This window comes from Manacus vitellinus, unplaced genomic scaffold, assembly GCF_001715985.3.
Source record: "Manacus vitellinus isolate BGI_N305 unplaced genomic scaffold, ASM171598v3 scaffold_48_pilon, whole genome shotgun sequence".
Taxonomy (NCBI): Eukaryota; Metazoa; Chordata; class Aves; order Passeriformes; family Pipridae; genus Manacus; species Manacus vitellinus.
This window is the reverse complement of record NW_021940593.1, coordinates 5453066-5473451: the sequence shown is the minus strand read 5'-3', so window position 1 is coordinate 5473451 and position 20386 is coordinate 5453066. Positions and strand designations below refer to the sequence as shown.

Sequence of the window (20386 nt, the reverse complement as noted above, 5' to 3'; positions counted from 1 at the left end):
TCCAGCCCTGCCATGGGCAGGGACACCTTCCACTAGCCCAGGTTGCTCCAAGCCCCGTCCAACCTGGCCTTGGACATTTCCAGGGATGGGGCAGCCACAAAAACTTACACCCTGTTCACAGACAAAATAACCCTGATTTTTTGTTGTCGTTGTTTAATTTATTTTACAACACACAGACACGTCATTGTACAACACAGTAAAAAAAAAAAAAAGACGACTTAACAAAAAGCCTGTCGGAAGAACAAGTTTCACTACACACATCTCAGGAGACTGAACGTTCCCCCGTGTCTCCGGGACAGCCCTCGGCTGGTTTCCAGCTCCCCCAGTGGATGCGGAGGGAGGTCCCGGCTCACTGGGCGGGCACGGCCAGGCGGGGCAGCAGCGGCGCTGCCTTCTGGCTGCGCTCGGCCGACATGTGCTCCAGGCGCTCCGTGTAGAACCCGTTGAAGTCCAACCTGGGAGACAGAACACACCGGAGGTGGGGGACGCTGTGGAGGAACCTCCCCGGGGCCCCCGCAGCGAGCCCCGGCCCCGCCTGCCCTGCCCGTGCCGGGGGGGTCCGAGCGGGGTGGGACGGCTGTGCTGAGCTGCAGGTGCTGGTGACACCTCTGGTGAGCCTGTCCCTCGACAGCAGGCTCAGTGTCACCTGTGCTTTACATCCCAAACACATCGGGAAGGAACAAACGCTCCCAGCCCCTCTCTGGAGCTGCAGCTCCACCTCCCAGCACTGCTGCAGTGTCACCTGGGGACAAGGGGTGCAGTGAGGGCTCCTCGGGCTCGGTGCCTTCCTGGCCACCTCCCACCTCCCCTTAACACCAGTCACAGAATATCTGAGTGGGAAGGGACCCCCAAGGATCATCCAGTCCAGCTCCTGGCCCTGCACAGACACCCCAGCAATCCCACCCTGTCCCTGAGGGAACTGTCCAAACCCTCCTGGAGCTCTGGCAGCCTTGGGGCTGTGCCCACTGCCCTGGGGAGCCTGGTCAGTGCCAAATCAAGACCAGACTCCACAACCACTGAACTCTGGTACTAATTCCCACAGGAAATCCACGTATTATTCCCTGTAACCACCACATAATGCTGTGGTTTCCATCCCCACCACCTCCTTGCTAACACTGGGATGCTTCACACAGACCCACGATTCACCAGGACGAGCATGAGGTTGGAAGGTTCTCCGCTACAAACACCAAGTGCTGCTGATACTTGTAAACACCTCTCCAAAACAGGCAACATCAGGGATACTGTAATCCTGTCTCCTTTATAATCCTAAGAGATGCCACAGAACCACCCAGCCCCACACCTGCTGCGACCTTCCCAGGCAGATCCCAAACCAACCACGGCACGTGCAGCTCTTACCCTCGTGTGCCCTGGGACACTGAATCAGTGCAAGCCTGTGAATCACACCAAAGTTACTCTCTCCATTTCTCAAATTAGGTTGCTCCAAAACCAACTGAATGGGCACAATATTTGAGTTTCATGTTGCTTAACAACCTCACACAAATGGCAACAAATTGTTCCTTGACATTTTTTGGTGCCTGCAGAAAACAGAGCCTCGACAGATGGAATTTATCTGTTGCTCTCTCCTGGTTGAAAAGCTTACATTGCTTTCGTCCTTCAGGAATTGTACCAGGGAAACCTGGCACTGAGGTGAGTGTACTGACCAAGTTTTGATTCAAACATAAGGTCAGGACTCAGCTACATCACTGCTTTGAGGACCTGCTCCATTTCTAAAGCTGTTTTCTTGGTGAATTGTAGATTTTTCTTGGCTTCCCTTTCAGCTGTTTTCAGGTTTTAATGATCTGTGATAACTATTTGTTAAGAATTTGCGTGGTGCTGCCTCAAAACCTGCTTGCACTGCAGTTTCTTCCTTTGTAGCTGGAACTGGGGTTTGCATCACTTCACGTCCCAGTGACTTACTCTGAGCTCAGCTTCCTCCAAACTGGTGAAGGAAGGATGTCTGAAAACCGCACTGATGCTAAGATTTCTAAGAATGTGGACTTAACCCTTCTGACAAAGCCCTCTGTGCTCCAATTCTTCTCCCTTTCACCCCTGGGATGTGAAGGAGTAACTGGAGAGTTCCTGCAGTTGCCAACCCTCTGTCAGCACTGCTGCTGATGGAGCCACGGAACAGCTGGAGCTGTGCCAGGCAGGGTCAGGTTGGATCTCAGGGAAAGGTTCTTCCCCCAGAGGGTGGTTGGCACTGACCAGGCTCCCCAGGGCAGTGGGCACAGCCCCAAGGCTGCCAGAGCTCCAGGAGGGTTTGGACAACGCTCTCAGGGACAGGGTGGGATTGTTGGGGTGTCTGTGCAGGGCCAGGAATTGGACTGGATGATCCTTGGGGGTCCCTTCCAGCTCTGGATATTCTATGATTCTGAGGCACCTGAGCAGGACTTGGGCACACCAGAGATCTGCAAGTCACCTGTGAGCTCTTAAGGAAACCCTCTGGATCTCCATCATCTGTTGTTTGAGGCCACAAACAAAATCAACAGTTGTGCCTCAGTTACTCAGTACTATAAACTCAATAAACATTAACCAGGATCAAATAAATGATGAGCAAGTACCACAATTGTGAATAAAGGGCTGTTCTGTTATCTACCTGAAATGCTGACCATCACCCTCGAAAAGCACTCCTATGAAAAGGTTATAAAAAAAAGACTAGTATGTCTTATAAACTCTTCCATCTCTTTGTCAAATATGTTACTTCAGATGGCAACCGTCTCCGCTCCGGTTCTCGGGTTCCTGTTGCCATAGAGCCCAGGCCTGGAGCCAACAATCCCCACAGGCTCAAAGAGAGCTGAATGTCACCCCTGGGCATCCACCGTGGGGCTTCCAACTCCTGAAATCACTCCTGAGCAGCCTGCAGGGATGGGAAGACACGGCCCATGTCCCATGGCCTGTTAACATCCACCATTTCCACCAAGGAATGTTTGTCAGGAGAGGTCCAGCTGCCTCCAACGTCTTGGTGAAGATTCAAGTGGTTCCAGACAGTCCAAATGGGGATGGGGGGGGACTTGATAGTGATGGCAGTGCTGATGGTATAGACTCAGTGTTTCCTCAATGGAACTGGGGCATGGAAATAATGGGGGCAAAGGACTCAGACCTTCTTCTGAGCCACTGGATGCAGCTCATGTCACGTTTTCAATGTAACCCACTTGGTAACAGCACTTGGTTTCCTCAGAACCCCCTGAACCACCACACTTCTCCTTTTCCCTGAAGTAGGAAGTACTGCTTGCAAAACCCAACCTCTCCATATTTGGAAGAACTGGCTCCAGAGGTTTCCCAGCTCAGGAGTCACCCGTGAGCCACCTGAGTGTGGGCTGTGAGACACAAAGGTGGGGGACAGTCCCCAGCCAGGGCACAGAGCCAGGCTCCACAGTGCAGCACCAGCCTGTCCCACCCCTCTGGCAGGTGTGTGATGCTGACACAAGGCTCTTTTGTGACTAGGGCAGGTCATTTGGTCTTCAGCACTGTGCTGGCCATGCCCTGTGCACCCTGAGCAGCTGGATCATGGAGGGAGTTGCCATCAAGATCTGGATGGAGCACCACGAACGAGCCTGTCTGTCAGAACTTGTTCTGGAAATGATGAAAATGCAAGTGCTGGATGAAGAAGGAGGCAGAGCTGTAGCACTGAGGAGGAGGAAATGTTCTTGCCTGGATGACTCAACTGCTTGTGGTCCCCACCCCTGAATCCAGCCCGACTCTGGATGGTCCTGTGACACCCAGGAGTGATGGCAGCCAGGGAAGAGTGAGAGCTTAATCCCTTCAGCCCTTTCCTACAGATGGATCCTGCCTGTGACCTACAACAGCCTGATGATGATGATGAACAAGGATGCCCAGGCAGATGAGGGATGACATAAAATGTTGGGAAGGCCTTGATAAGCTGCACCTGCACCTCCCAAAAGGATTTGAAGAGACTTGACTGTCCTGGCTAGAACTGAAAGGAACAGCAATCACTTCTGCAGCTGGGGCCTGCACTCACAGCCACAAAAAACAGGTCTTGGAAATCTTGGAAGTCTTTGAACAATTTCCAAGATGAGGAGGAGACCTCTGACTCTGGTCACTTCAGAGACAGAGTGAAGCAGAGCTTTTAGGGCTGTGGAGAAGCCCTAAGTTCCCATTTCAGGGACTCAGCATCCACCCACAGGGGCAGCTCTGGAGCTGGGAAGCTCCTACCCTGACAGGGAGGTGGAAGTGGGAGAGCTCAGAGCACCAAGCAGCCCTGTGGCACTGCATTTCCTTTCAGATGCCTGTGAGTATCCTTAAATAAGGAATACAGTCCTACAAGGAAGAAGCCAAGACATTCTCTGCAGTGCTGTGGGAGCTGGGGGGCTGGACTCTGCTCCTGGAAGCACCAAGGTAACAGTGATGACAGGGTCTAGTGCTCAGCCTTGGCCTCAGCCATGGCAACACCTTTCAGCTCGAGCAGGAGGCCAGGGGCTGTGTGAGTGTGTGGGAGTTGGCTGCACAAGAAGTTCTCAGAAGAAAAGGACAACTGGAAGAGCAGTTTCCCATGGGAACACTTCACCAAACAGTGTTTGCAAAGGTCAGTACCAGGATCCCTTGACAGCCCTGCCAGATGCTGTTAGAAAAGGACAAAGGCATGAGGAGGGGACAAACAACCTCCTGAAAAAAACACTGCTGAAACCTTTTCTCTCTCTGCTTTCAGGGGTAGCACATCTCAGCAGAGGTGTGAGGGTTATCAGCCAGCCATAAAAGATGGGCAGTGAACAGAACTTCCATGGTAATTTTATTGAAAACACGCAGGTTATAAACCCAGCAGCAAAACCCCCATCTCCTCTCTCTCTCTCTCATATCTTGTGTACCTGACTTTTAGGTATTTCCAGAGGAATTCTGATTTCCAAGAGGCTGCTTACTGAAAGAAATGCAGTATGTGAACTTAAAACAGCCACTTTATGACCAAACCCCTGCACAGCTTCCTCATCACAGGATACTTATGCTGCATTCAGGAATCAGAGTATCCACTGTCTCCAGAGTGAGACAATCCCCAGGAAAACTTACACTACATTTACAATATTAATAAACAAATTTCACATAATTCAAAGGAATGTGTTTTGGGTTGGTTTTTTTTTTTCAAGCTTTAGGTTGAAATTCAAAGCACTGTATGATAGAATGGACTGGGTTGGAAGGGACCTTAAAGCTCATCTGTTTCCAACCCTCTGCCAGGGGCAGGGACACCTTCCACTAGACCAGGTTGCTCAGAGCTCCCAGATATATATATTTCTTGTGCTTCCAGTGTTTTCATTAATGCACAGTTATAATCAGCAATTCCTGAGCTGAATTTGGGCCCCACAGGAGGGGAAGTTACAGACAGAAAAGGACTGGCTCACCTGTAGATGATGTTGAGCATGCTGTGCTCACAGTCATTGGTGCTGTAAACGCTCAGTTTGTCCAGCAGGTCCAGCAGGTGTGTGGAGAAATTGCTGTCAAACTTGTTGATGGTGGCTTCAAAGCCAGATGTGAGGTGGAGGTTGTCAGCATGCTCTGCTAAAAGCTGCAGAGACAAAGGCAGAGTGGCCCCATGTGTTTGCTGATCTGCCCTTGCCAAGGAGATACAATTATTCCCTCCTTTTCCTAACCTGCTCAGAATTACTGCCATGACACTTCCAAGACAGTTGCAGAGTTCTTAGTAGTTAAAATCCTTGCTGTGCCCAGCCTGGGAGAACCCTGGAGCAGATCCCAGTAGAGTTATCCACAAACAGACCCAGTAGAGTTATCCACAAATATATGCTGCCACTGTTTATTTTCAAGCAGGAGGAAAAGACATTAAGCAGAAAGTGTGTGCTGCCCAAGACAGGCTGCAGAGCACACCAAGCACATCCTCTGCATCCAGGGACAGAAACATGGACAAGACAAATATCCCAGGTATGAAGGCAATGGGCTGCAAAGAGCCCACCTCACACCCCAGCAGAGCTCTGGAAATCAGAGAGCTCTGGTGCTGCAGAAAGCCTCTCTGGGGGTACCCACTGCACAGTGAAAATACAACTAAGAACCTAAAAACCAGAGCAGGGACTGCTGTGGGAGACAGGGCCTTCAAAGCAGACTTTGAGACCACCACCAGTGCTCCAGCACCGCCCACAGCTCCACAGAGACTGTGCTTTTGGAGTGCTCTGGGAACTAGGAGGGTCTGTCTGCAGGAGCTGGGGCACTGTCCTGACCAGCCTGCCCCCAGGCAGAGGGAAGGGCCCGGCCACCCCTCCCCGTGTCCCACCTTGTTGGTCAGCTTCTTCTTGGCAGCCTCCTCGGCGCGCTCCTCCTCCGTGGGGGGGCCCAGCATGGTGCCGTGCTCCAGGGTGAGCCTCTCCAGCTCACTGTCCAGCTTCATGCTCTGGGTGAACCTCTGGCAAGGGCACAGGGGTGGGGAAATGGTTACAGCCCCTTCTTTCCACCGTGGCAAAGCAGGAGGCTCAGCTCTGCTCGCCCTGCGGCCGCTGGACTCCCAGGAAAGCCAGCTCTGAGGCTCAGTTCATGATGTGACACACAGATCTCCCTAAACCCAGAGGAAGGTGGGCATTTTTAAAGCCATGGGCTCCCTGGTGCTGGCCAGAATGTGCCCAGTCTCCATCAGTCCAGCCACCTGACCCTGAAAAGAATGCCTCTACAGAGCCCTACAGCTTACACCCCAAGTTCTGCTGCAGGACTGGCTGGAGAGAGGGAATTCCACTCACATGATCTCAACATGGAAAAAGGAGAGCACAGGGAATTTTGTGGAGCAAGAGGCCACAGAAACCACTCGGGAGAGGGTGTGAGCCATCAGGCTCTAAAGCCTGCTGACAGAGGGAACTGAGGCTCGTCCACGGGCACTGAGCACAGGAGGGGCTGGCAAAAGGGACTGTCCCAGCTGGCTGGCACCCAGAGCAGCTGGCAGGGCTGTACACACCTGCATGCAGTTTGTGAACATGACACAGACAGACATCAGCTTGGAGAAGATCTTGAGCAGCTCTGGGTTGGTCAGCATGCAGTCCTTCAGGCAGTTGTCCAGGAAGCTCGTGTGGTGGCTCAGGACATCGTCGATGTTGGATGCCTGTGACAGGACAGGACAGCAGTGACAAACCAAACCAGGGCTCATGTGCTGCACTCTCCCAGAGCTGTACCCCAGCACCCTGCCCTGACAGGGATCTTTCAGACATGCTGGTGAGAAGCTCCTCATGTACCTTCCAGAAACATCCCGAGATGGAGACTGAATGAATCTGCATTACTACCTTCAAAGGCTTCTAACCTTTGATTTGTCACATCACCTCCTCAACCAAATTATGCTTTCCTTAATCACCCAAACCCTCCACTGGAAAGGACAGTTATCTGCTTTATGAACATGCACTTCCTTTGCTTTTAAATGTGCCTGTCATGCCCACTCCCACCTTCACAATCTCAGGGAAAATAAGTGGAAAAGAGAAAAACAAATCAAAGAACCTTAAATGTCAATAAACATATAAGGCTTAAAACATACAGGTTATTCAGAAATGTGCTTCAGGAGCCAATAAGGAACTGGGACATGCAGTGCTGCAAGGATTCTGTAAGATTTTTGTCCAGCTCTGCTACTTCAATGGGCTGTTTCAGGCCTGAGTTTTAAATGATAGATTAAAATCCCCCTCTCACTCTGTACAATTACGGGATGTCCTGAAGCTCAGAACAACTTCTCATTCCTGGTTTCAGACAGGCAGGTGGGACATGAGCTGGGAATGTGTTCTTCTCCAAGATACAATAAAGGCATCTTGCATGTCCCTCATGAGATAAAACCTGATTCTTGCAGTTTTTCGTTAATGAACTTCTGGGGAAGTTACTCGGAGCAGTGAACCTGAAATATTCTGTAACACACCTGGAAAATCCCACAGCTCAGGACATCACATCTCTGTGAAAGGAACCCAAATGATGCCTTGCCCAGACCCCCTCTCAAGAGGCATAAGTGAGCTCAGCTCAACAGGGAAGTGAGCTGAGCCTCTCCCAGATCACACTGCAGTGGAGAAGTGCTCCAGCCTTGCCCACCTGCAGTGGGAACAGACATGTGGAATAGCCACCTGAATCAGGAAGGCCCTGTTTAATACTGGACAGTCCTAACATCCAAGTTCTTGGCAGCTGCATGGAAGAGAAAGCACAGACTCCATTTTTAAGAGCACTGTAAGTCAGCCAAGGAATCAGCTGGAGATGTTTGGACTGGTTTATGATCTTTGCACTCTGCATCCTTCTTCCTTTTCCACAGTTCTCTTTCTTCTGTGTATGGGGATGTTCAGCAGAACAGCCCTTACATAAGAGGGTGCAGGGTGTGAGCTGGGCAGACAGGAGGATGCAGCACAGGGAAGGGGTATATGACTGATGAAGCAGAAAGGTGATGCAGAACAGCAGCACTACAAGTGCCTCCAACAAAACCAACAGACTCCTGCAGTAACTGAGATCAGGTATTTTTTTCTCTATATTAAAATTGCTAAGACCTCCATTCCAACTTCCCTCCAGCACCCACACTCACCAACTTCAGGTTCTTCTCAAGAATGTGCCATGTTGGCTCCATCACTTCAAACATCATGTAATACTGGATATTCTGCACAAAATTCAGCATCCGCTGCCGCAGTGTGAAAGCACCAGCAAACCTAGGGGAGAAATCACACCCACACAGCTCAGAGCTAGCAAATGCCACCAAGAACTATCACCAGGCTTGCACAGCGAAGCAGAGCTAAATATTTCTGTCCTAGCAAATTCCCTGCTGCAGTGTGAGAGGGATTATAAAGCCAATGCAAACCATCTCTGATTATTTTCCACGTATCCCAATGGTTTTCCCTCAGTTACCAGAGTCAGAGTTTTGAACCTGTTGTAGAATGGACAATGACTTTGAATATTTGCCTACATTCAAATAAAATTTTAATATTAAATATTAAAGCAATTTTACTAGTGTAACTATTGAGTGAAACCTAAAATGTTGTAATTTGAGCTCTCCCAGCCTGTAAAACACTTGTAAGGATCTTTTTCATGTCAATATTATGTGAGCCACTTGAATATTTGCCTACATTCAAATAAAATTTTAATATTACATATTAAAGCAATTTTACTAGTGTAACTATTGAGTGAAACCTAAAATGTTATAATTTGAGCTCTCCCAGCCTGTAAAACACTTGTAAGGATCTTTTTCATGTCAATATTATGTGAGCCACGTCATGATGTACCTAAACAGCAAGAAGGAAACCCAAAACTGACCCAGCTGAAAAAAAAAGAAGAAGGCCATACCACTTAGCTGAATGCAGGGAGAATTGCTTGGCTGTCTTATTGCTGATCCACACGTTGCACAACTGCCTTTCCACATGTTTGCAATAGAACATGTGTCTGAAAAGCATCTGGTACCTTGTCAGTGCTTTCCTGGAAAGAAAGGAGAAACCCATCCAGTTCTTGATTGACAGACTAAGCTGTGAAGGCTGAGGCTGCTCAAAGGTAAAGAGACTCTACACAATATGTTCCTCACGCCTTCAGACGCACACAAATCGCACTGAAACAATCTGAACCAAAGGGAAAAAGAACCACACTTGTAACCATCCCAAAGAATTTCTCTCCAAGGAGTCCCTCCTCCGTATTTCCTGCCAGTGGGTACATCACCAGCCTCCTTCAGCCCCCTCGAGCTCCACGCACAGAGGTCACTCACGGGGGGGAGTGAGGGCTGAAAGCCCGTGGTCTTGGACCCACTGTGCTAAGGCTGCTGTGATCACCCAATAATTCACCAGGATTTTCCACAGAAAGGGAGAAAAAGCGGTAACCAAGCTACAGGCAGCATTACCCCAGCAGCAATGCACTGTCACAAGCAGATGGGGCTGCTTATTTATAGCTCCAGGGACTGGATTCGGGTCTGTGCTCAGACACTTGAGCGTAGGTGTCTGCACAGCTCCAGTCAGTACAGTTCAGGAAACCTCACCAGATCCTATTTTCACTTCCACAGCTCCCATCAGAGCTAACACACTCCACTGGAAAGAAAGAGATGCAATTCCCAAAGCATCACGTCGCTGGAAAAAGCGATCCCGCTGAATTTTCAGAGGGGAAATTAAGGGACCAATTAATTGTTGGCATTTAGCAATTCGACATCTGTCACCTCACCCTGTTCATGCAACGCTGCTTGTCCCACAGCAATGGGTCTGCCAGGGTTTCTCCAGGCAAACAAGAGGCATATCCCTGTGGAAAAACGAACCGTTCCCTCACAACTCCATTAAATGCAAAATAGTTTGCCATCAATGCCCTACCAGCAGCCTGTACCCCTCCAGTTTGCAACCAAGGGATACCAGAAAGTGCATTTTAATTCTGCTCTCCAGGTTTGAGGAATGTTTGATTCTTGCATGGAAAGCCCCTTGTGAGAGTTCATATTCTCATGGAAGATACTTCAGAAAGCCAAGGGCACGTGAAATCTGGGTGACCAGTCACAGGTGAAACCAAGGACCAGGCTGGGAAAGCATCCCTAAGAGAACTGGGATTTGTTCAGCCTGGAGAAGAGAAGCTTTGGGGTGACCTAATTGTGGCTTTCCAGGGCCTGAAGGGAACCTGCAGGAAACATGGAGAGAGACTTTTTACAAGGGCCTGGAGTGCCAGGACAAGAGGGAATGGTTTCAAAATGAAAGAGAGGAGGTTTGGATGGGATATTGGGAAGAAATTGTTCCCTGTGAGGGTGGGGAGGCCCTGGCACAGGTTGCCCTGGAAGTGTCTAAGGCCACATTGGATGGGGATTGGAGCAACCTGGGGTAGAGGAAGGTGTCCCTGCCCACGGCAGGGGGTGGAACACGATGAGCTTTAGGATCCCTTCCAACTCAAACCATTCTGTGATTCTCTGATCTACGTCTTCCCACCACTTCAAATGAAGATCTGACTTCCCAAGCATGCCTCAGACACGGGGCTCTACTGAAGAGACAACCCATTATGCACAGTATACAAATGAGAGAAGCAGGGCTCAGTAACCCCAAAGTATTCCTTACTCATCAGCAACTTATAACACCACTTTAAATAGACAGGATTTCCAGCATCTGCCATGTGAAAACGTGCTTCAACCCCATGCCTTCTTTTCCTTCAATGGATTGTCACCTTACCTGTTTATGATAAGGGACAGAGGCCACTTAACGATGTAGTCAAAGGAAAATGCTTCCAGGCCGCTGAGGGTGAGCTCTGTGGGGTCTGCACTGATGATGGCCTTCTCCTGCTTGGTTTCTATGGCCAGCACTCTCAAGAGCTGCGTGATGAGGTCATGGGGCATCAACTCAATCTATGAAGGAAGAGCAGGAAAAAAAATGAACCCACAGGTTATTCACAACTACCGTGCAGCACGTAGAGAGTGACACCCCAGTCACCACACCAACCTGGGAGGCAGCAGGTTCTCACAGGCACACAGATCTTCCCAAATCACGGCAGGCCTTCTTGCTAAATTCTGCTTCCATCCATTCTTACCTTTAAATCATCCTTGAAAGGGTCTGTGTTGGCTGTGCTCATCCTCAGGGCTAATTCCAGCAGGGCCTCCAGCCTCGTAGTTATGATGTCGTCTACGGGCTTCTTAAGCTCCTCTTCTGTGAGGTCCATGAAGTGAACAAAAAAGTCCCCTTGATCCATCAGGAAATAGTGTTTTATAGATCTGCTCAAGAAAATGAAGGGACAATTGATTATTTTTTTTTAAAGCCCAGGTTAATCCATATCAAACCCAAAGGAACAAAAGCAATCGATTCAACCAGGCTGCCGGGTTGGATCACAGAATGTTCCTCTTCCTAGAGAACACACAGCCATAAATAACCAGTTTGAAGACTAGTCTTTTATGGATGTCTCCCCCTCCCTTCCCCCTCAGTCAGAACACTTTTGTGCAGTCAGATCAGGGCTGCTGCTGTTCTTTTTCTACCTCGAAAAATGCTCCTCAGAAAAAAACCCTATGTATGCAACACATTGCTGGGCACAGGCTCCTGCTATCCTGAACAAATCCCAAATCTCCACGGTGTGCACACCCTGCAGAGGGGCAGCAACCAGTTCAGAGCAGAATCTTGAACTCCTCTCAGTGAACAAGTATCTGTGCAGATTTTTTTTTTTTAAGTCCAGCAGAATATTGTTATAATAGGATGCATAAACTTTGAATTTTCACATGGCACCAGAGAGGGTTAACTGCACTGGGCCTGGAACTTGGAGATAGCTCTGAGGTGAGTCTGAGGATTAACCCAGAGCCTGGCCAGAGATCACACATGATAACTGCAGGCTTTGGAGCAAAAATAGGACCCTCACAGCCTTAACACAATGTGGGTGCAGACTCCTGATCTAACTGGGCTAGACAAAGCCCTGACCTAGTTTTGACAGCAGCCTTCCAAGGAATTTGGACCAGAGACCCCCAGACATCCTCTCCACTCAACATTCCCATGATTTTAGCCTTCTCTTTTTTCCTCTCTTCAGGTAAAAAAACCCAATCTTATTTTTTAGGTCAAACTTTCTAACAGAAGTAGAGAGAACAAACTGATAATATCCCAAGGGAAGAAGGTAACTACAAAGTGTCCCCTATAAGAAGCAATCTATTTATCATGCATTTAGTAAGATAAATCAAACCTTAGGTGAGCCACCAGCTCTTTCTCCTCCATCAGGAAGTCCAGGAGAACTTTGCTAGCATAGTTATATGCTTTTTCTATTTGTTCCACATAGGCTCTCTCTTTCAAAGTATAGATGACCTCCTTGGCCACAGGGCAGGTAACATCTCGCCCACACTCCCTCACAACATTTAAATATTTCCCTAAAAAGAAAAGCAAGAATGACCCATATTTATCCCCACTGTGCAGCCAACAGGGACACTCCCACACCATCACCTTCAAGACATGGTGCAAAATGTTTACACCCAGTTCTACTGGGAAGGATTTACACACCTTTCAAAAGATGACGCAGAATTTTAAACTAGGCACCTGGTACCACATTTAAGGAGACTGAGGAATGGGTTTGTTTCCCAGTGGCAACAAAACATCTCTGCAGATGGCCTGAAACTTTGCAGATGAGGTGCTGTTCTTCAGAGGGGTTTGTACTTATGGACAATGGTGGCCACCAGGTTGCTTGTTTCATTTAACCCCCCAAATCAGCACTCAGGTGGCCAAACCTCAGCTGCCCAGCTCCATCCAGCTGGAAAACCCTCCCCACAAAACAGCAGTGAGACAGACAGCTCCCCTTGCTGCTGGACTCCTTCCCATGCCTTGTTTCATTTACAGGATTTGGTGTTCTTTTTAAATCTGACCCTTCTATTCCTCCAAATTCAGAGGGCAATGCCATAAACTGGCAAGGCCCGACAATGTTTCTGTCACCTTCACACAAAGGCATGTCTCCAGGTTCCTCTCACATCACAAGTGCACCTGCACCTACCCGTGCTCAGGATTTTGTCAGCCATTTTCTGCAGGAATGAGGGAATCTGCTGCTGAACAACAGTGTATCTTTGATCCCAATACTTGTCATTATAGTCCTCCTGAATCTTCTCCTTCTGCAGCTCATGTTCCTCCACCATGAACTCACTGAACAGAAAGCAGAGGTTTAGAAGCAGGAAGTGGTAGAATGAGGATTACTTTTTTTCCCCCTGTAAACTGGCAATATGGGCTATCAGCAACAAGGTCTCATGAGAACACATGCCAGTCAAGAGCTGAAATCAGTCTGTATTTCAAGCAAGAGAAGCATTAGGCAGTGTCTCTGCTAATCTGCAATCAATTACAACAGAAGCAGAATTTTATAGGGTTCACAAACCACATTTAAACACTGTCTGGTTGTCAGTGCAGAGGAAGCTGCCTTTGTCTGCCTTAATTAATTCAGGCATTAATTTAAGGCATTATTTCAGCTATTTTAACCTGAGCTCTGCCCCCGCTCTGGATTCTGAAACGCAGCATAAACTATTAAACACAGAGAAATGCTTCAAGTGATTCTACAAAAGCCAAAAAAACTTCAGAGAGTGTTGTTCCAGGCCCCCAGGCTATGCAGATTCGACAGAGACGATCAGTGTTTCTTAGCTGTTGCATTTTGTTTTCATCCCTTAACTGTTCTTTACCTGTAGGGATCATTGATGATGCCTCGATATATCCACTTCTCCAGGATTTCAAAATAAGGCACACTGGCTGCCTTGGTTAAATACAGGCACAGCTCCTGGGCCTGGCTGTCCCCTGTGTAATTGAAAGTCTTGTCATGGAGTAGGCTCAGGGTGGATCCTCCCATACACTCACCCTTATCCACGGAAGTAGCTGGAATTTAAAAATGTAGATATAAGGCACTTACATACTGAGATGTCTTGAAAAAAACCCCCAAATGGTCCCCAGACTAAAAAACCCTCCAGGGTAGGAGAACTGAACTCAGGCAGACACAAGATACACTGTGGCTTAGAGTCCAAAAACCTCTTATGCTGTGAGGGGACCACGGGTAGAGATCCACTTTCCAGGTGGGGATGGAAGAAACACACACTCCAGTGACCCCAAACCCCTCTAATCTTAAAAGCCTTGGCTACAACACTGCCATGCATATGGCTAAAACACCAGGATTTAGGGAGGTTATTAGGGAAACCTGAACAAATATTTAGGTCCAGATAAATTCTCTGAGCTGAGTAATGCACAAGTATTCTCACATCTGTGACCAACAACATCATGCAATGGCACAGTCCAGGACTGGACAATACCAAAAGGGCAAAGGGTGCAAGAAGGGCAATTCCAGTTGGAGAAACAGAAAGAAATGTTCACAGAGAGGGTGGTGATGTCATGGGAAAGGGCCCAGAGTGGCGGGGGACTGTCCAGACTGGCCTGGACGTGGCCCTGAGCAACCTGCTGCAGCTGTAAGCAAGGGGCTGGACTGGGAACTTCAGGATCACTTCTGGTGGAACCAGTGTGTGGTTATACACCCACACACAGCTGGAGAGGGGTTTGGAAAGAAGCTGAGCAGAGACAGCAGTGGTGGATACAGCTGATGGGAAGGGCATGGGCTGTGAAGGAAAAGGACATGGACATGCCTCTTGACAGCTCCAAAGGGCAGGTTGGGCCCTAGAGCTCTCCAAGAACAGAGCAGTGCCCTGACAAGTACAATTCCCCTTGGCTTTCCCCTTTAATAAACCAGAAAATTAAAATGAGATATGCCCTGCCTGTGGTGCTGCTCTGCACAGTTCTCAGAAGCTGTCAAAAAGTAATGACTGTATTTTGGGAGTTTACCAAGTGAAGCCAGAATCTCCAGGGTCCTCATTGTGGGCTGGATATAAAACCACAGTTTCTGCAGCGACAGAAGTCCCTGTCTCTGAAGGTGTTCCAGCTGGGTAATTAGGATCATGTATTCCTTGATTAGAGTCCTCATGGCAGCAGCCAGAGCATGATTCACCTGTCCATACTCAAAGGAAGACTTCTCCTCTATAAACCTGTAAAAATCAAAACAGAAACTCTTTCAGGCAAGGCAACTTCTACCATTTTCAGGGATTTTACCTTCAGGACACTGTACAAGAACACAAGTGTGCTGGAAAACACATTGGTCTTCAGCTTGAGTCCCTCTATTTCCTGGTAAGAATGGGGAATACATTAGTACACTTCCTAGTAGGGAAAGCTGTGGGAAGATGTTTCTTCTCCAATTGCAGGGGAACTAAAATCATTTGCAAAACCAATGTGTAGAAAGAAAGAGGCAGGATTTTCAAGGTGATTGTCTTTGCATAAGCAACAGATCAGAGGCCAGGAAAAGATCTCAAGAGGCAGGAATGCGTGGGGAAAGCACTGGTGCTGGATTCTGACACCACATGGCACAGCAGGGATTCATCTGACCAGATTTAGATGGCTCCAGACATGTTAGTGGAGAGAGACAGATGCCTCATCTGTCACATTCCAGTCACATCATCTGGAAGGAGATGTGTAGAAGAGGTTGGATGAATCACATCCTAAAAATGCTTCTTTTTTCTTTGCTGATCTTTTAGGGACTCTGAAGCAAATGTAGAAACTGCACAGCAAACATCTGCTGTTAGGGAGGTGCACCTTATGCCAAGACCTTTCAACAATTACTTAAGGTGTCTATGAGAACAGCAGGTTCTCCTGCTCAGAATCACACAAAGGTTGTCTAGTCCTGGATGCCCAGAGGAGAGCACAAAGCAGGAAACACGGAGAAACTCATGGGAAGAGACAAACCAGAATAGCTGAACAGAACCTAATTGCACTTGACCTGAATTTACAAGGTCAAGTCTGGAAAAAAACCAAAGGTGTGTGAATGAAAAAGCGAACTGGCAGCACAAAGGAAAAACCCAGCAAAAACAAATGTAGCTAAACCCCACCCAAATAAATTGTCACTCATCTCATATCCCCAAGGGTTTAAATTAAGCCTGGAAGTTAACAGTTGCAGCATGACAGATTCCTTATGCTCAAAGGAGAACCTCCTGCTCTGACAGAAAACAGCTTGGGTACCTGGTGACAGCAGAGTAACTTGCTGCCACAGGAAGAATCCTGGTCACCAGCTCCTTGATGGACAAGTCCAAGTTGGGATCGACTGAGAAGGCTCTGTTCTGCCTGCCCACGAGAGGCTGTGCTGTGATGTACCTCCCATCCACACCAATCAGAACATACAGCAAGTCCTCCACAATCATGGATTCCTGGGAAGCCAGTGGCAAGGTACCTGTTTCCAAAGAGAGGACAGAAAAGGGACACAGTCAGGACGTGCCAACCTGATCATTCACTCATTTCACACCCCCAAAGAGAGCAAAGGGACATCACACAAAGCCACATCAGGATGTAGAGAAATAAAACTGAGCTGGGGTCAACTCCAAGATGATCTACCTTGCTTTCCTGGAAACCAATCCTTTGCTCATTCATACCCAAAGCAACCCAAGCAGACAGGGCTACACATCCCACATCTGTGGCCAAGAGAACATCACCTGCAGCTCAGGCTGCTGATCCTTCCACCCTGAAGGGCTCAGTTATACTGAAACCAAGGAGTTCCATTCTCATCAACAACTTCCCAGAGCTCCCCTCCACTGAAAGACTCAAATGTCAAGAAACCAGCTCAAATACAGACACAAAGAAATGCCAGCCCAGCAAAAGCTGCAGGTGAGCTACAAACTGTGGAGTCTCTGAATGGTGCAGTCAACTAAAAACCAGCTGTAAGAAGCATAAAGGACCCAAGTCCTATAATATATATATAATCAAGTGCATCAGAAAATCAAGGAGCACAGTGGCTCCAACTACAGCAAAGCTTATCTCACGAAACAAGGCAACTACCAGGGAGGTTGTTACAGTCTTAGGAGTTTTGTGGATTGATGAATACTCCCCTGTCAGGCACAGCTACAGCATTTTCAGCTGAGAATACAGATGTGATGCTCCTACAGTTGGATTTTATGGAGGCTGTGACTCGAGAGAAAAAGGATTAGATCCCGTGGAGTGGGAATTCAGCACAGGGTAAACACTGTGAACAAAATAAGTTTGGGTTAATATTTGGGGTTTCTTGAACCTGCTCTTCACCTGAAGAGTGCAAGGAGTCAGGTTTTGCTTTCATCTTGAGCGTGAACATCTGAACAGCTTCTGAACGAGTACAAACCACTACAAGTCAGTGCAGTTTTCTCTGTGTATCACATACCTATGGGTACTGTTGTGTCAGTGCTTAAACTGGTGCCAATTAAGAAATCCCCAAGAAGTGCAGGTCTCTCATACACCCAGGATGGAAACACTGGAATGGGCTGACCAGAATTCTTCTTGTTCTGCTTTTCTCGGAGGATTTTTCGTGTGAGCTCAAGAGGCTGTTGGGAAAAGAGGGAGGGAGAAAGAAGGGAAACAAAGCCCCAGGAGACATTCAGAAGGCCAAGAAATTTTTAATTTCAAGCAGAAATTGACTGTAAACTGATGGACTTGAGAACATAAAGTAGAATAGCTGCTGTTTCAGTAGCACAGTGTAGGGTTTAGTTTGCCAGTGCCATTTAGTCTATTGGTCTCAGTGCTGCAGAGGTGATTTTTTTAATACATTTGGCCTTTTCACCAGGGGATACATCAAATAATGCCTGCCCACACCGTTCCTCACCACCCTGGGTGCAAGGGCACACACAGGGGAGCAGGATGGGGACATGCACAACCATCAGGCAGTGGTTACAGGAAAGCAGCAAACTCCTTCCAGAAGCAGCAAGCCCAAACATCCTATTCCAGGGGCACTGAAAACCTCTGAACTCAGTGCCAAATGCAATCCAGACAATCCACCCCCAGAGAAAATGATGGAGTTTTTCACTCTCAGTAGGAGTCAGTGAAGGAAGTGAGCTCTTAAAGACTGAAAGACGTTCCACCCCCAGCTCTGGGTCTCTGACACTAAAATAAACGGAGTGCAAGACCAATTATCAGCTGGAGAGGCTTGTGAGATGCACAGCCTACATGAACACTTAGAGCCCCAAGAGCACAAACACAGGGCTTACAAAGGCCATTTCTTAAGCTCCACAAATGTGTGTGTGTAATGGGATATGCACAGGCTCCATTTACTTTCCTACTTACACCCTGTGTGGGTGATCTGCTGGAAGGACCCCAATTTCCTCTACTCCCCAAACAGAAACAGGACTTGTATATGGAGAAATATGAAGTTTGGGTTGGGAGGGACCCCTTCTCCCAGGCAACAAGAGATAGGACAAGGGGAAACAGCCTCAAGTTGTGCCATGGGAGGTTTAGGCTGGATATCAAGAAGAATTTCTTCACTGAAAGAGTGGTTAATCATTGAAACAGGCTCCCCAGGGAAATGGTGGTGTCACCACCTCTGGAAGTGTTCAAAAAATGAGCAGATGTGGCACCTGGGGCCACAGTTTAGTGGGCACGGTGGTATTTGGTCCAAGGTTGGACTTGATGGTCTTGGAGGTCTTTTCCAAGATTTTTTATGATCCTGTGATTCTCTTCTTGACAAGAGGCAGGGCACCTCTGCTGCAGTTCAACCTGCTCTAGTGTGACTTTGTTAACTGGCAGAGTTGACACAGTTTTGGCTACAAAGGACAGAGCAGCCTGAAAGGGAACACCTCACTTCTCCCACCTTGATGATCCCTGGACCAAAACTGGTCCAAGCAGTAACTCCAATCACTGAATGACCTCTCTGACAGTGCCAAGTAATCCCAGGGCAGGTGGCACAGCACCTGTGGTACAGGTGACAAAGCACATGGGGCATGAATCACCTTCTCTCTGCAACCTGAAATTTAGGTCCTTGCCTTCACGGGCTGGATAAAACTCCCAGGGACTAGAAACACGGCCTCCCCACCCTCACAGGGAAGAGTTTAACTATGAATTTAACCTTTAAGAACTTGACCTTAACTGACTGAAATAGAAGAAGGCTACTTTTTATTAAGAATTAATCTGATCTGACTAATAAAAAGGAAGATTTTGTGCCCAAAGCTTGGGAAGAGCTCTGTACCTGCTGTGCACTGGAGCTGGCTGTGACACTGCCCAGCTGCTTCCTCAGCTCCTCGAGCTCCTGCAGGGAGATCTTGGAAGTAGAGGAGGGGATGGAAAAATTTGTGGTGCTGCTGGTTGCTGCATTTGCTGCGAGTTCTGCCCTTTCTTTAGCATTTTGTTGCAGATAGTGGAGTGTCTGTACGTACACAAAACAGAGAAAAGATTTTGTGAGTGCTGGACAGCACACACTAAGGCAAAAGCCATATGACCATAAGCTTGTTGTGCTGAATCCGACCACAGATCTCTCTGTCCCAGTTTTCCACGGATTATATCAAGATGAGTGTAATTCTCAGTAGTGCTTTAATAACTCAGTAAATGCTACAACTGGTTATTTGTTGTTTTTTATGGATTTCACCATCAGCTGTGCTCAAAATCATTGCATTGCTGCTACTGTTCAACACCCATTTCTAAAGGGAACACCAACCTCTTTGTCTTCAGTGAGTTTTGACAGCAGATAAACTAAAGAATCCAGATGCCTTGTGTTTTTAGACTTCAGCTCATCGTATTTCTTTAAAAAATCTTCAGGAGTTCGAGTAAACTCTGCTATTTTTACCTGTAAAACACCACATTACTATCAATTAAAACTAAAATTAAATTGAATTACAGCAAACATGCAGCTCAGGCTACATAGATATGAACTTTCAGACAGAGTTAGCAATTTTCTAGCATTTAAAGCTTGACCGGTGGATGGCTTTTAAAAGCAACAATAAAAAGCAGTATTATGGCCATAAAAGTGTGCCTGGTCATGAGGGAGTTGTAGAGAGTGAGAAGGTCTCCCCTGAACCTCCTCCTCTCCAGGCTGAGCCCCCCCAGCTCCCTCAGCCTCTCCTCACAGCACTTGTGCTCCAGACCCTTCACCAGCCTCACTGCCCTTCTTTGGACACTGTCCAGCCCCTCCATGTCCTTCCTGAGCTGAGGGCCCAGAGCTGGACACAGCACTCCAGGGGTGGCCTCACCAGTGCTGAGTCCAGGGGCAGAATCACTGCCCTGGTCCTGCTGCCACCCTGTTC

At 48.0% G+C, this 20386-nt stretch overlaps 2 protein-coding genes across 2 annotated transcripts in view; both read right to left on the bottom strand.

Annotated features, from left to right (window-relative positions):
• Nucleotides 1–185, bottom strand: part of ADAM8 (ADAM metallopeptidase domain 8) — a 13260-nt gene extending 13075 nt beyond the window's left edge. The window contains exon 1 of the mRNA XM_029962603.1: nt 179–185. Within this exon, the coding sequence (XP_029818463.1) occupies nt 179–185 (7 nt within the window). The remainder of the gene's footprint in view (nt 1–178) is intronic.
• TUBGCP2 (tubulin gamma complex associated protein 2) lies at nt 137–19925 on the bottom strand. The gene is made up of 16 exons (XM_029962628.1): nt 19801–19925; nt 19336–19512; nt 17542–17701; nt 16377–16584; nt 15153–15352; nt 14012–14201; nt 13342–13487; nt 12547–12727; nt 11419–11599; nt 11064–11236; nt 9232–9360; nt 8480–8600; nt 6899–7042; nt 6230–6358; nt 5349–5512; nt 137–455 (listed from the first exon to the last, which is right to left on the bottom strand). The coding sequence occupies exons 4-16, from the start codon at nt 16553–16555 to the stop codon at nt 350–352; spliced, it is 2043 nt and encodes a 680-aa protein (XP_029818488.1). The 5' UTR covers nt 16556–16584; nt 17542–17701; nt 19336–19512; nt 19801–19925; the 3' UTR covers nt 137–349.
• Between the last annotated feature and the right edge of the window lie 461 nt (nt 19926–20386).